The following is a 14,482-nucleotide window of genomic DNA, read 5'->3' as shown; positions in this document are numbered from 1 at the left end:
AATTGAGGGAGTCCTATTGAATCCAGTTCGAATAGAAGAGCTACGGTGTCAGGATTATCCAGCAACTCAAGGTGAAAGTTAAAATCGCCCAGAATGGTGTACTGGTTTTCACCTGCCAATGGTTCTAATAAAATGGGTAGATTAGCAAGAAATAGATTGCGAGGTCCCGGGGGACGGTAAATAAGTGTACCTTTGAAAGGGGGGGCATGAGGAATGGAAATTGTGAAGGAAATAGCTTCACAACTTGTGATGGGGACGGCCTCCATTCGCACTATTAGATTGCTACGATATATAATGGCTAATCCCCCTCCTTTTTTAGGATGTGGTCTGTCTAATCTAATGTTCGAAAATCCTTCGGGGGTTGCAGTAACAAAGTCAGGTCCACAAGAAGGATCACCCCAGGTTTCAGAAATAAACAGAAGATCGAGATTGCGCTCCGCAATAAAATGAGAGATTTCATATTTGTGCTTGGGCAGGGAACGTGCGTTTATTAATGCTGCCACACATGATTTAGACAATATCTTATTCCTACGAATGGTACTTGTTAGTAGGCGACGGTAATTATTAGTGACAAAGGAGCAACTAGGACAAGTATAAGGAAGAGAGTATGGCTGATTGGCAAGTTCAAGGCGCTGGCAGTGATGAGATGAGATATTTAATGAGTGTAGTAAGTTGGAGTCATACTTTAGTGTTATCTCTGGGCCAACATTCGAGAAACTGGCAGGGGGGGTGGCCCTAGGCCCGGTCCAGGCACGGACGGGTGCAGTCGGCTTGCCTTAGGCGCGCCTTTGGCGCGCTGACGGCGCGCCCGCTGCGCTCGTCCGCTGCGCGGCCGGGAAGTGCACATGTTATATCAGGAGAGGAGGCGGGGGGCGCGGCCAGATGCAGTGGGCGTCGCCTGGTCTGCCGAAATGGCGGCAAGTTCGAAGCCCGTAGCAGCGCTCAAATCAGCTGCGCGGGGATGCCCTGATCGTGTAAGGTAAGGGAGCGCAGAGAGGAGGTTTACAATCAGCAAAATCACAACAATAATCTTAAAAAGTTAAAAACGAATAAGTACAAAGTGCAAGCGTGCTCCGGGGTGTGCCTCAGGAGTTCTAGTGTCCACTATCTAGTTCGCGCTAGCAGTCAGCGCTCTCAAATAACGTCGGCGGGGGGCGTGGCCAGATGCAGTGGCCGTCGCCTGGTCTGCCGAAATGGCGGCAAGTTCGAAGCCCGTAGCAGCGCTCAAATTAGCTGCGCGGGGATGCCCTGATCGTGTAAGGTAAGGGAGCGCAGAGAGGAGGTTTACAATCAGCAAAATCACAACAATAATCTTAAAAAGTTAAAAACGAATAAGTACAAAGTGCAAGCGTGCTCCCGGCTGTGCCTCAGGAGTTCTAGTGTCCACTATCTAGTTCGCGCTAGCAGTCAGCGCTCTCAAATAACGTCGGCGGGGGGCGTGGCCAGATGCAGTGGGCGTCGCCTGGTCTGCCGAAATGGCGGCAAGTTCGAAGCCCGTAGCAGAGCTCAAATCAGCTGCGCGGGGATGCCCTGATCGTGTAAGGTAAGGGAGCGCAGAGAGGAGGTTTACAATCAGCAAAATCACAACAATAATCTTAAAAAGTTAAAAACGAATAAGTACAAAGTGCAAGCGTGCTCCCTGCTGTGCCTCAGGAGTTCTAGTGTCCACCATCTCTAAAGACTCAACACCAAGGAGAAAATGGTTTAAAAAAAGAAGAAAATTGTACATTTATACACACCACAGTCCATAAGCAGTTACATAGATACAGTACTATATCAGATGAATTACAGTGCACATTGTTACATTTAGTTATTCATTTTGCACATGATGTAAATAATAATGGCTGAGAATTATACATTGTATGGAATTCCAATGCTTGGCATTTACATTCATGTTTATTGTTGTCACCTTCAAGACAAATCATTGCGTTGATTGATATATTACAATGGAAAACAAAGTATACACATACTAATACTCTGTTGATCCTATAGTGAAACTAACAGAATTATTTCTTATTATTTTGTTACATATCCAACTTTAACGCTTTCATATTTTTCACCACATGCATCATATATTTTGATTCAAAAACTCAAGTACCTACAGATCACTTGGGCTGGAGTGACAAACACTCATTGATGGAAATGAGAAATCTACAAGTTAGATCAGTATAGAAAATGATACATTTCATTTTCAAGATGTACTGCTGACTCCTTAGAACTTAGTTGTATGATCCAACATGCCTTGTTTTGTCTTAATTCCACCATTCGGTCACCCCCTCTTTGGCACACCTAATTCTAACTGATTCCCAAGAATCCTACTGTCTGGGTATCCAATGTGGCATGTGTCTCTTGAATGTGTCTTACTAGTGGATACATGGTATCATTATTCTTCACTGTCCTTATATGCTCTTGTATGCATTATTTTAGGGGGCAAATGGTACTCCCAATGTAAATGGTCTCACATGTGCAAATAAAAACATATACCACGAATCTGGTATTGCATTTGATAAATGTCTCAATTGTGTATTCCCTGTTTCCATTGAAAGCAAAATTGTGTGTTTTATGCATTGCAAGGCTACACATATTGCATGAGCTACACTTATAAAGACCTGTAGGTTAAGTTGATAACCACATACTTATATCCACAGTTGTTGGTGGCAAATAACTACTACATGCTGTTTCCCAAATAGTTTCACCCCTCTTATGCACCATCATTGGTTTGGATGGTAGGATCTGTGTCAAGGTCTTGTCAGTGCGTAGGACATGCCAATGTTTCAATAGAATGTTGTATATTGCATTGCTATAGCAGCTGAAAGCTGTACAAAAGGAGTCATGGTACATGTTGCTTGAGTGGTTTGTTTCTTTTTCCTCATCAGCGAATCCCTTGATTTTTTTAAAGATCTTTTTCTGGAAGCTGTTAGGAGCTTGTTAGAGTAACTCCTTTGTTTGAATCATTGTGTGAGATTATCCAGTTCAGTTTCACACACACTAGGCTCACTACAAATTATTTTGATTCTCAGCATTTCTCCATACAGTATGGCTGATACCTGATCTATGAAGTTGGCACAAGTGGCATGCAAGAGTGCATTGCACGCTGTTGGTTTGCGGTATATTATTGTTTGGACTTTTCTGACATTTGTGTGTATCTCAACTTCTAAAAAAGAAATGGATTGTTTACTGAATTTATATGTCATCTGTATATTGAAGTTTTTGTATGTTGAGATAAGTGCAGAATTCCACCAAAAGTGATTCAAGCCCTGTCCAAATTAAAAGGGCATCATCTATATACCTTCCCCCCATAAATACATGTTCTGGCAGATGATTGAAACCATTGCCCCATAGATGTCTGAACTTGAAAAAGCCCACGTAGAGATTTGCATATCAGGGTGAAAACCATGAACCCACAGCAACTCCATGGGCCTGTCTGAACCACTTTCCCCCATGCATAAATACGTTATTGTCTAGTACGAATTCAATCATGTTAAGAATCATGCCTGTGTGTTCAATACAGGAGGCCGGTCTAATAAATAGAAAATGTCATACTGTCTCCAAACCCTTGATTTTGGGTATGCATGTACAAAAAGAACTGACATCAAGCGTGACCCATATAATTTCTGGTGCCCATTGTATTCCATCAGGTTTATTCAATACATCCTTGGTCTCTTGGAGGAAAGATTGAAGGTTTTTAACAAATGGCTGTAGAAGTTCATCAATATACTCAGACATCTTTTCAATTGGTGATCCAATTACGGAGATATTAGGTTAATCTGTTTGGAAATGTCTAATATTTATGAATTTTCAGGTGCAGATATATGCATGGTATAGTGGTATTAGGATTGTAGATATAACTGTATTCAGAATCTGTGATTAAACATAAATTCTGCCATTTTTATAGCACAACCCCTCAGTCGTGTTGTAATGGAGCTCATGGGATTGCCAGTAAATTTTTATAAATGCTACTGTATCAACCAATTGTCTGTCAATTTCACCCACATACTCATGTCGATTCATCAAGACTATATTTCCCCCTTTGCCTGCATCTATTATTATTAGAGACTTGCTAGTACACCTCCTCAAAAAACATGGTCACAAGTTTCATGCTGGCTGGCGTTTCCGGAGTGTAAAGCGTTTTGTAGAATGACGCAAACTCATTGATGATGGCCTGAGGGCGAGTGAGGATCTTCTGTCCGCTGACTGAATAGCAAGAATGGTCATTGCATCCTCCCTTTGTGGCAGCTGGGCCGCCGGCAGGTGGCCTGCCTTCTTTCCCTGTTCATTGTGCCTACACTTCAGACGTTGGAAGACATATTCAGCTTTGGAGGTAAAGAACCCGTTAAGAGCCATATGGGCCTGCTCTACGCAGGGGCAGTTGGGTACAGAGGGGTGGGAGGATTAGAGGTGGGTAGGAGAGGCAATCTGTCCCTCCTGCTCTGTTCAGCGGAGTGACGCCTGTTTGTTGGCCGCAGCAGCATCCCTCATCAGTTGTCCACGTATAGTTTCCTTTGCGGCCACCCAGAGCACCCTGCTGGAGTTCACAGAGTTTTTATTATCCACCAGGTATGTAGAAAGGCGGGCCTGCAGTTGAGTCTTGCCCTGGGGAGAGCGGTATCTTTGCACATTCAGGCACCACCGTTTGCGGTGAGGCCAAGCCCACAACGAGGGATAGTAGAACCAGAGAGTGGTCAGACAGGGCAGCCTCCAAGATGTGAGATTGTCCGACAAGCACCACAGCTGATTGAGAGATGAGGAAGTAATTCAGTCTGGATTGCATACCATGGACCAAGGCCAGGAAAGTATACTCCATGTAGGTTGGGTGGCAGAGGCGCCAGTAAACTACGAGGTCGGGTCTGAGGCTACATCTCTCAGCAGGGCCCTGTCCACGTCGTTACCCCTGTCCAGTGGCCCTGTCCTATCCAGCACTGCATCCCAGGCAAGATTCCAGTCCTCTCAATGATATACTGAGACGCTCTGATCTCGAAGAGTAGGCGATTCAGCTGAAGAATGAAGAGATGTTTGGCCCCGTCGGAGCAAACATGGAGCCCACACATAGGTATCTGTCTCCCACCCGCAACTTGGCGAACTTATACCTGCCAAGAGGGAGAAGGGGGAGGGGTCGAGATTGGGAAAAAGAGGGACAGACGGCCTAGGAAACCGGACAGTTAGGGTGAGCGGCTACCAGTAGACACCAGCCGATACGGAGCACAGGGCACCAGAGAGCACCAGGAAATGTATCAGGGGGACAAGCAGGGGGGACAATGTAGGGAGGTGGGTGGAGTAGGCAGTAAAAGAAACAGTCTACAAAAGAGGCATGTTGATACTCAGCCATCCATCTTCTGCCCCAGGTCTTGGCACCCCAACTGCAGCTCTACCGCCACCAGGGTTGGTCCAGCTTAACAGTCCTCAGGACACACCCTCGGCGGCAGAGGTGGGCTTCAGTGGGGAGTGGGACATGTCTCTGTCCTGCTCCTGTGTGAGTGCAGCAACCGCCTGAAGAGCCTGGTTCCTGTCCCCAGGGAGCTGGCTGCCCTGTCAGGGTCTCTGCCTCTATGTTGGAAGTCTCCGTAATTCCACCAGAGACTGCTGGAGGGGGCAGGGAGAGAGAGCAAAGGAAGGGTGGAGCCGTCCATGGTGGCAAAGGAGGCAATGTTTATATTCTGCGTGGTGATCCCTTCCAGGAAGTGACACAGGTCCTCCGGGATGAAGAATTCTTTCAAGATGCCATCCTTGGTGATCCAGAGACGTGCAGGTTCAAAGAGGCCATATTTAATGTTGAGCTGGCAGAGGAAGGGCCATAGAGAAAGGAATGCCTTGCGACGTTTGTTGGTCTCCTTGTAGCAGTCCGCTGCCATCCTAATCTCGTGCCCCTCAAATGTGTACAGGCCGTGAGTGCGGGCCACTTATATTAGTTGCCGGGTCTGTTCATGGCGCAAGAAACAGGCTATGAGGGGTTGTGGGCATGCGGACGTGCCCCGTCGCGGCGGGCCTATGCAAGGGGTTCTTTGCATCTCGAAGGGGGTCAAAGATCAGTCCAGTGACCTTTGGGAGTGTATCTCTAAGGAAGGATTTGACGTCATGTCCCTCATGTTCCCCTTCCTCAGGAAGCCAAAAAAGCGGACATTGTCCCAACAGCTCTGGTCTTCGAGGTTGATGACCTTCCTGCATAGGAATAAGAGTTCTTGATCCCCTTCAGGCAGGGTGTTGAAGTGGTCTTCTAGCAAGGAGACCTATTGGGTTAGGCTGTCCACTCGGGTTTGGAAACCTGCGATCTACGTGCAGATGGACTTGGTCTCAGTTTTCAGCCCAGCAATAGATTTCTTGCAGCATTTGCTTGATTGTGGCATCCAGAGCCCTGGCAATGGCGGGTTGAGGCTAGCTGAGCTCAGAAGGGGTTGTGCCCTGGGGTTCGGTCGCAGCACGTGTCTGATTGAGGGCTTCAGTGAAGAGTAGCTGTCAAACGGGTTTACCTATTGTCTTGCCAGGAGACTATCCCAGTCCGCGCACAGGGCCCACGTGCGAGGAGGGAGGGCCTCGGCTGTCCATAAAAGCAGGTGCCCGCTCCATAGTAGGTCAGGGAATGGCAGTGTGGGAGGCCTCAAGGGTGCCTTATGCTATAGGGTTCGCGTGGACCTCCGTTTTGTAGTGATGCTCAGTGGTGGCCTCAATCGCTCAGGGCCCACATGGGAGGCTCACACAACCACTCACACCCATACCACTACTCATAAAACCAGTCAATTACCCATACAGCCACTCATTCACACAGCCACACATCCTCTCATACACCTACTCATGCACACATGTCTTCACCTATACAGCCAATCACACACCTACTAGCCCATACAGCATCTCAGCACAGCCATTCACTCTAACCTACACAAGCACTCACACACTCACGCACACCCCAGTACAACCACTCACATACCTATTCAAACACCCAAACAAGCAATCTCACATCAGTTAACTCACCCATTCAGCCATTCACCCAGACACCATTGTTTTGGTTGGTCATACTACAAAGGAACATTACCAACCATATATGTGTGTTTTTTTTGTCCTGTTCCTTGATTAAGTGTTATGACAAACAAAGTCTTTTTAGTATGGTTTTAAAATGTTTTTAACTGTAGGTACAATGTGTATTTCCTCTTGTAATTATTTTTGATATAATAATAAATATATCTATTTTTCATATTTTATTTTGTGACCTTAGGCTTACTAATATATCTCCCTTGTGCAGATGATGTATGTGTAGTGGTTGAGAGATTGTATGGTTGAAGCCAACTTGAGTAGATACGATTCGCAGTTTGTACTCTTAATATTGGGTAATCCAAAGGAAATTGTTTTTTTGATATTGTCATATTGCACCCTATTCCTTTGGTCTCAAGAGGTCCCTCTCCTTTTTCTATTACAAGTATCACTCATTAGTACTACACCTAGTATGCTAATTTAACTTTTGAAGTAGCTTAGTATATATGTTTAACAATCATAAATGCTTAGGAAATACTTACACCCAGAAAACCACTCACACACCCATTCACAGACCCATGGAGCCACTCACACACCCACCGAGAAAGCAACACATCCACTCACACACCAACTTAAAGATCCATACAGCCACTCTCATGCACTCACACACCCACACAACCACTGAGACACCCACTCACAAACTCATACAGACAGTCACACAGCCACTCAGATAGCATATGTTAGAAAGTGGTTGTTTGGAATATTTCCGGTTGATGTGTCAAGCAGGGGCTGAGAAAAAGTGGGGGAGCTGAGAAAAGGGGGGGTCCCACAATGCATTTTCCCCATACAATTTCCCACTAGGATTTTAGACATGACTTTGGCAGAAAGCTAGATCTTTGTCCAGAAGGAGTGCTTTTTGTACTTTGGTGTAAATCTTTACAGTAGTTTTGGTGTTATTAAAGTAAAAAGATGCATGTATATCTAGAGACACATATTCACAGCCGCTCACACACTCACACACCCACACAACCAAGAGCGTGAGTCATAGTCACCTTACGGCGCAGGTTATAGTTACTTGAGATAACTATAACTGCTGAATTTCTATGGTTTTGTGTGTGTAAAATCTGAATCTAACTATAACGCCCCTTTAACTTTGTTTTTTTTTAGTGAATTTCTAAGGTTTTTTTAATTCTATTGCCTAACTATAATACCCCTGCAAGAAACGGGGGTCTCTAGTTGACAATGGTTTGCACTGTTGTCCAAGTAGGGACCCTTCTTCCTAGTCAGGGTAAAGGGGGATATACTTCTAAAATAACCCCTGCTCACCCCCTTGGTAGCTTGGCATGAGCAGACAGGATTATCTCAGAGGCAGTGTGTAAAGCATTTGTACACACATACAGTAATACAGTGAAAACACTGCAAATGGACACCACACCCGTTTAGAAAAATAAGTTATCTTTATCTAAACCAAACAAGACCAAAACAACAAAAATCCACAATACAGTAACAAAAATATGACTTTCTAATGGTATAAACGGTTTTGTTCAAAGCAAATTGCAGATGCGACACTTTCAGCAGAAAGTACCATGGATGAGTCAAAATGAAAAGTAAGAACAGCTGCAGGGAAGGTGATGCGTGGGTTCCTTACATGCAGGGAAGGAAATGGGTTGGTCCCTTACTCTAGGGGAGGTGATGCGTTGTTTCCTTACTGCCACAAAGGGGAGTTGATGCATCGGTTCCTTACAGAAGGGGAGGTGCTGCGTCAGTTTCTTGCTATGCTGGGAGGTGAGGCATCAGTTTATTTCTGAGGCCCCGGTGTCTTTGTAGATTTGGCGCTCCGCTGCGATGCAACAGCACTTGTGTTGATTTCTTCAGCCGCGGTCCCAAGATACGTTGGTTCTTGCAGCCGCACAGCAGGGCCTGCATCGGAATTGGTGCGGTGACCTCGGCCTTCGTAGGTCAGTGCACTCGATTCGGTGTGCAGCGATTTCTTGAGCCGTTGGCAGGCGCTGCGTCGGTTTCTTTGGCGATGTGTTAGAAACAGGTACGGATGCATCGCGCTTCTGCTCATTGCGTTAGTTTTCCAGCTCTGAACAGCAGGGACAACCTCCAGAGGCCCAGCACAGCAACAGGCACCTCTTGGCAGGTCAGAACTCTCAATAGGGGAATTCAGGGGAGCTGGGGGTAAAGTTTTTGTATCCCTGAGACTTCAAAAACAGGAGGTCAGCTCTACTTCAAGCCCTTGGAGATGTTCCTCAAGCAGTGGACACAGCACACAGCAAAGTCCTTGTCCTTTTCTTGGCATAAATAGCCACTGCAGGCCAACCCCAGACAGCACACATCAAAGGGGCAGTACTTCTAAAGGGCTGTTGTGAAGGCTCTCCTGAAAAAGCCTAGTCTGGATCCTTCGGACTTGGCTAATTTCAGGCCTATTTCTCTGCTGCCGGGACTTGGTAAGATCGCAGAAAGGCTGGTTAACTATCAACTGTCCAGCTTTCTGGAGTCAAACGGGCTGCTTCGAGAAACTCAAACCGGCTTCCGCCCAGGTCATGGCACCGACACCGCCCTCCTGGCAGTTGTGGACGAAGCCAGATGCATGCTAGATTCGGGGGGATCAGTGGCAGTGATCCTCCTGGACCTTTTCGCTGCCTTCGACACTGTTAACCATCAAGTGATCCATCGGCTGTCCAATGTGGGATTAAGTGGTGTTGTGTTGCAGTGGCTTCGTTCCTTTCTCACTGGCCGAACCTATCAGGTCTGGGAAGGTAGTGCGCGGTCTTCTCCTATTCCCCTCCAGTGCGGGGTTCCACAGGGCTCCTCTCTGAGTCCCACTCTATTTAATGTGTATATGGCCCCCCTGGAGGATGTGGTGGCACCATTCGGGATAAAAATCGTCAGCTACGCTGATGACACCCAATTGGTGGTGGCTCTCTCCCAATTGGTGAAGAGCCCGGATGTTTTGCACCAATGCCTGTCCCAGGTATACACCTGGATGTGCGACTCAGCGTTGAAACTCAACGGATCAAAAACTGAAATTATGCTACTTGGGCATAAGGCCCCCCCTCTTCCTATGTCCAGCTAGCCTAGCTGCCTGGGAGACCTCCCCTGCTTCAAACAGGAGATTAAGAGCCTGGGAGTCTGGCTGGAGCAGGACCTCTCTTTCAAGACGCAGTCAAAGAAAACGGCAGGGATCTGTTTTGGGCTTCTTCGCTCTGCCCGCAAAGTCCTGCCCCTCCTCCCCCCTACCTCCAGGAAGCTACTTATTCAGGGGCTGATCATATCAAGGCTTGATTATTGCAATGCGATCTTCCTTGGCGCCCCAGAAGCCACGCTGAGCAAGCTCCAACAAGTGCAAAATGCCGCGGCCAGGTTACTGACCAATGCTCCTAGGAGGCAGTCAGCTAGACCTGCCTTGAAGACTTTGCATTGGCTTCCAATGCGGGAGAGGGTCAAGTTTAAGTCCCTCTGTATAGCCCACAAAGTCCTGCAGGGTAAGGGCCCCCCTATTCTATCTCAGCTGGTGGTACCCTATAAAGCTTCCAGAACCTTGCGTTCGGACCAGAAATCCCTACTTATGGTCCCCAGGGTGTATAAGGCCCGCACGGGCGGCAGAAGATTCGCAGTGCACATCGCTACCCTTTGGAATGCGCTCCCGTTGGAGCTGCATTCAGAAACTGATACCCTGCGCTTCCGGAAACTGTTGAAAATGTATCTGTTTCCTCTTTGATGTGCTCTCTGTTGTTCTTGGTTAGGGTATGGCTGATCAAGCGCTGGGATGCCCGAGGGTAACTACGCGCTATACAAAACCGACTACAATACAATACAATACAATACTTCTCCTCAGTTTCTCCAGCTCTTCTCCTTGGCAAAAGTTCCTCCTGAATTCCAGAAGTAATTTAGAGTTCAGGGGTCTGGGCCCTAATATTTATACAGGAAATCCCTTTGTTTTCTGGTGGCAGAGAAGCCCTGTGCTCAGACAAAGCCAGTTCTGTCCTCTCTGGTACAGCTTCCCGGCAGGAGCTGGAGACAGCATTGTGTAAGGCAGACGAGGCCCTTTTAGGTGCAAGGAACTCTCCTCCCCCTACTCTAAAGGCAGCCCAGGTCTATTTAGCCGAGCCCTGACTCACCCAGGAAAGGCAGGACACACCTCACCCCCCCAAGTGACTGTCTGAACAGAATGCACATCTCCAGTCCCTGTCACTCTAAAGCCAGACAGTCAATATACAAACCAGCAGAGGCACACAGGATGGCTAAGCAAGAAAATACCTACATTCTAAAAGAGTTTAGGCATACTAAACTTTACTGTCCTATCTTGTCCCAATGGGAAGTTACATTTATAATATGTTATAAATCAACTCATATTCTATCCAATGGGACAGATAGCCTTTCAATAGTGAAAAACGAAATTGGCAGTATTTCAACATCAGGACATGCCACACACATCAGGGCATGTCCTACCTTTCACATACACTACACCCTGCCCACAGGGGTACCTTGTGCCTATCTTAGGGGTGACTCACATTTCAATAAGGGGGAGATAAGGGCCTGGCAAGTGGGTACCCTTGCCAAGTCTACATGGCAGTACCAAACTGCGCACAGACACTGCAGTGGCAGGTCTGAGTTACATTTACAGACTGCTTATGTGGGTGGCGCAATCACTGCTGCAGGCCCACCAGCAGCATTTGATTTACAGGCCCTGGGCACATACAGTGCACTGTGCTAGAGACTGACTAGTAAATCAAATATGCCAATTATGGAAACACCAATCCATACAACAATTTACAGGGAGAGCATATGCACTTTAGCAATGATCAGCAGTGGTAAAGTGCCCAGAGACATAAGCCCCCAACAACAGGTTAGAAAAAATACAGGAGTAAGGCAAACAGTTCTGGGATGACCCTGCAAAAAGGTCCAGGCCAACAATCCCTGTAACCTTTTTTTTTTCTTCAGTGAATATATATACATATATACACACACACACATGCACACACACATATACAGAGAAAGAAAAATGATAGATAATGTGTAACCATGTGAGATAGATGACAATTAATATAGAACTGTTTGATATGGCCCTATATTGCCATTTAGGAGTTCTGGTGACATTCCCAAGGCTGAAGTGCCTTATATGGGGTGAGTTATGGTTTACCATGACTGGGCAATTGTTTGCTGAAAAAGACACCCCTAATTTCACAAATTCATTTTTTCAGTGAATGTAATTACAAATGTTAATGTATTATGAGCAACATGAACCATAATGTACAAAGTGTTTTTATGATATACCCCTTCAAACATTGATGTGCATGTAATATACTGCGGCATGCTGGTCCACAGCCATCAACTTTACCAACTCTACCACCAAATCTACTGGCCATGGGCTCCAGATATCTGTCAGGTTTTGGGCAAACGATCTGGCACACAGTCAAGCCCTGTACCACCATTTGTGTCTCTGAGTCCACAACACACCATTTTTGACCAGGTCCTGCAGGATCTAGGGGCAGAACCTGGCCTACAGCCATTCTGAGCACCAGCCCTTGTGACTCCAAGTCCACTGCATGGCCTTTGACCATCCACATTGGGCTCCGGGCGAAGGACCAGCGTGGGCTTGTGCTCGGCACCAAACTTCGCATCAACTGAGCAACTGCACATGTTCTTAACCAGTGCACTATTTGCTCATTTGCAGGGCCTGACCTAATTACAGACCAGGCACATGATCCCTTGTCAACAGTGCTCAGTGCACATTGTCTTCGAACGTGCATAGTTGTACTGCTCAATTCCTTTATTTCTATTCTTCTAGAATTCCCTAAAAACTAAACATTTTTGTTGTTGCTGACTGTCAATCTAGAACACATTTTTGCTGTTGCTGACTGTTAATCAACTTATCTGGATTTGTAGATCCTCAGGGAGCTTGCAGACAGACCATATAAAATATTTTGGACAATCTGGGAACTAACCTTTAGGGGATACAATATATTTAACACTTCAAAGTCCGCGTGAGACCTTTGCGTAATGCAAGTATCTTACGTTTTACACTGATCACAAAAAGCTGTATTCCGATTAAAGATCAAATTTAATATCAAGTTTGATGTCATTTCATTTAGCAGTTTTTCTTGTAGTAAAACATTCCTTGAGGAACTGGAAAGGAAACTAGCTTTAACTTTCCCCGCCTTGGACAAATAGGTGCCAAACTTGGCATGCCGAAACTAAGCCAATGGTGCTAATTGACTGGAAACCTTTATTCTAATTTGTCAAATAAGGCTAAAGTTATTAAAGCTATTAAAGCTCATTGTCAGTGTAAAGTGAGACTTAAACCTAACTGCACATTCCCAATTTTTGAGTTTGTATTTAAGAACGTATAATTAACAGAGGCTCAGACTTCCATCCTAAATCGTAAATTGAGTACCGATACATTGGATAACTGGTAACACCTGTTATTTATAGTGCTCAGAATGGGCAGCAGTGCGCTATGAAGCACTGTTTAAAAACGAGTTAATTATATTCTAGTTAAATTTGGACGTCCTATGTCGAATATAATCTGAAATAAAGTATGGTCACTCAATAACATCTTTAACACCTCTTTCAATGCCTATGTAATACTGTAGAGCAGAAATAATGAATTCTTTAAGGGCCTTTTATAATTAGCATAAATCTCCAGTAAAAACTAAAATATAAAAAAGCGACAGTATATACCTGACGTTGATATCCACGTATTAGATATACAGAGAAACAGAGAGGCTGCTCTCTGCCATGAATATTTGCCCGTCTTCAGGGCAGAGAGAGCCCTGCACCGGTGTCTATCAGCCTGCAGGGTTTAACCGAGTTACAGCTTGGTTTTCAGACAGTACAGCTCGGAAATAGTGAGCAGTGTTTGCCCTTTTCTGTTTCCGAGCTGTGCTACCTGAAATAATGCAAAAACTCGAAGAAATGTGCGGTTTAATGATCGCACTTTAGGCGGGTAAACGCATAAAAACAGGCACTCTGCTCTGCGCTGATACACGGGTTCATGATACGACTCCTATCCTATGCTTAGTCTTGCGTATTTAAAAGATAATAGAGAAATCAGTTTTACCTTCTATCCATTAGATCCGGAGGCGCCTTGATGTTAGCATGCTGGAGCCCTGAATGCTGACTGTCGGCTCAGAGTGGCTATTTTTTCAGTTTCAACTGATGCGTTTTTATGTCTCGGTGAATCTTTGGTGGTTTCCTGCAGTTTGCGCCCTCAAGTCTCTAAACCAATGAACATAAAGGTTAGTCTTGACCAGCAGGTCCCAAATGCAAAAAAGCGTTCTACTTCTCCTCAGTTTATTTTCCCCTAGATAAGAACAATACTAGAAGCAGATGATAGGAACTGCCTGTGTTTTTTAAGAGTTATGTAAAGTGGTGGGGGCAGCAGGATATTACAAGTTATTTAATGAGCTTTTAGTTTCTCAAAACATGCAAAACGTTTCTTTGTCAATAGGAAATGGCAAGCTGCCATAAGTAAAGACCCACAATAATAAACAACCATCAAAAGTCCTCTTCC

General features: G+C 45.6%; 1 protein-coding gene across 1 annotated transcript in view; it reads right to left on the bottom strand.

Moving 5' to 3' along the window:
• CLNK (cytokine dependent hematopoietic cell linker) overlaps positions 1-14,084 on the bottom strand; it is a 1,059,843-nt gene extending 1,045,759 nt beyond the window's left edge. The window contains exon 1 of the mRNA XM_085642412.1: positions 14,030-14,084. Coding sequence (XP_085498538.1) covers positions 14,030-14,040 — 11 coding nt within the window. The 5' untranslated portion in view covers positions 14,041-14,084. The remainder of the gene's footprint in view (positions 1-14,029) is intronic.
• Positions 14,085-14,482: the final 398 nt, after the last annotated feature.

Source organism: Triturus cristatus, chromosome 2_2 (genome assembly GCF_964204655.1).
Source record: "Triturus cristatus chromosome 2_2, aTriCri1.1, whole genome shotgun sequence".
In the NCBI taxonomy this organism is placed as follows: Eukaryota; Metazoa; Chordata; class Amphibia; order Caudata; family Salamandridae; genus Triturus; species Triturus cristatus.
This window is presented reverse-complemented; position numbering and strand designations above follow the sequence as displayed.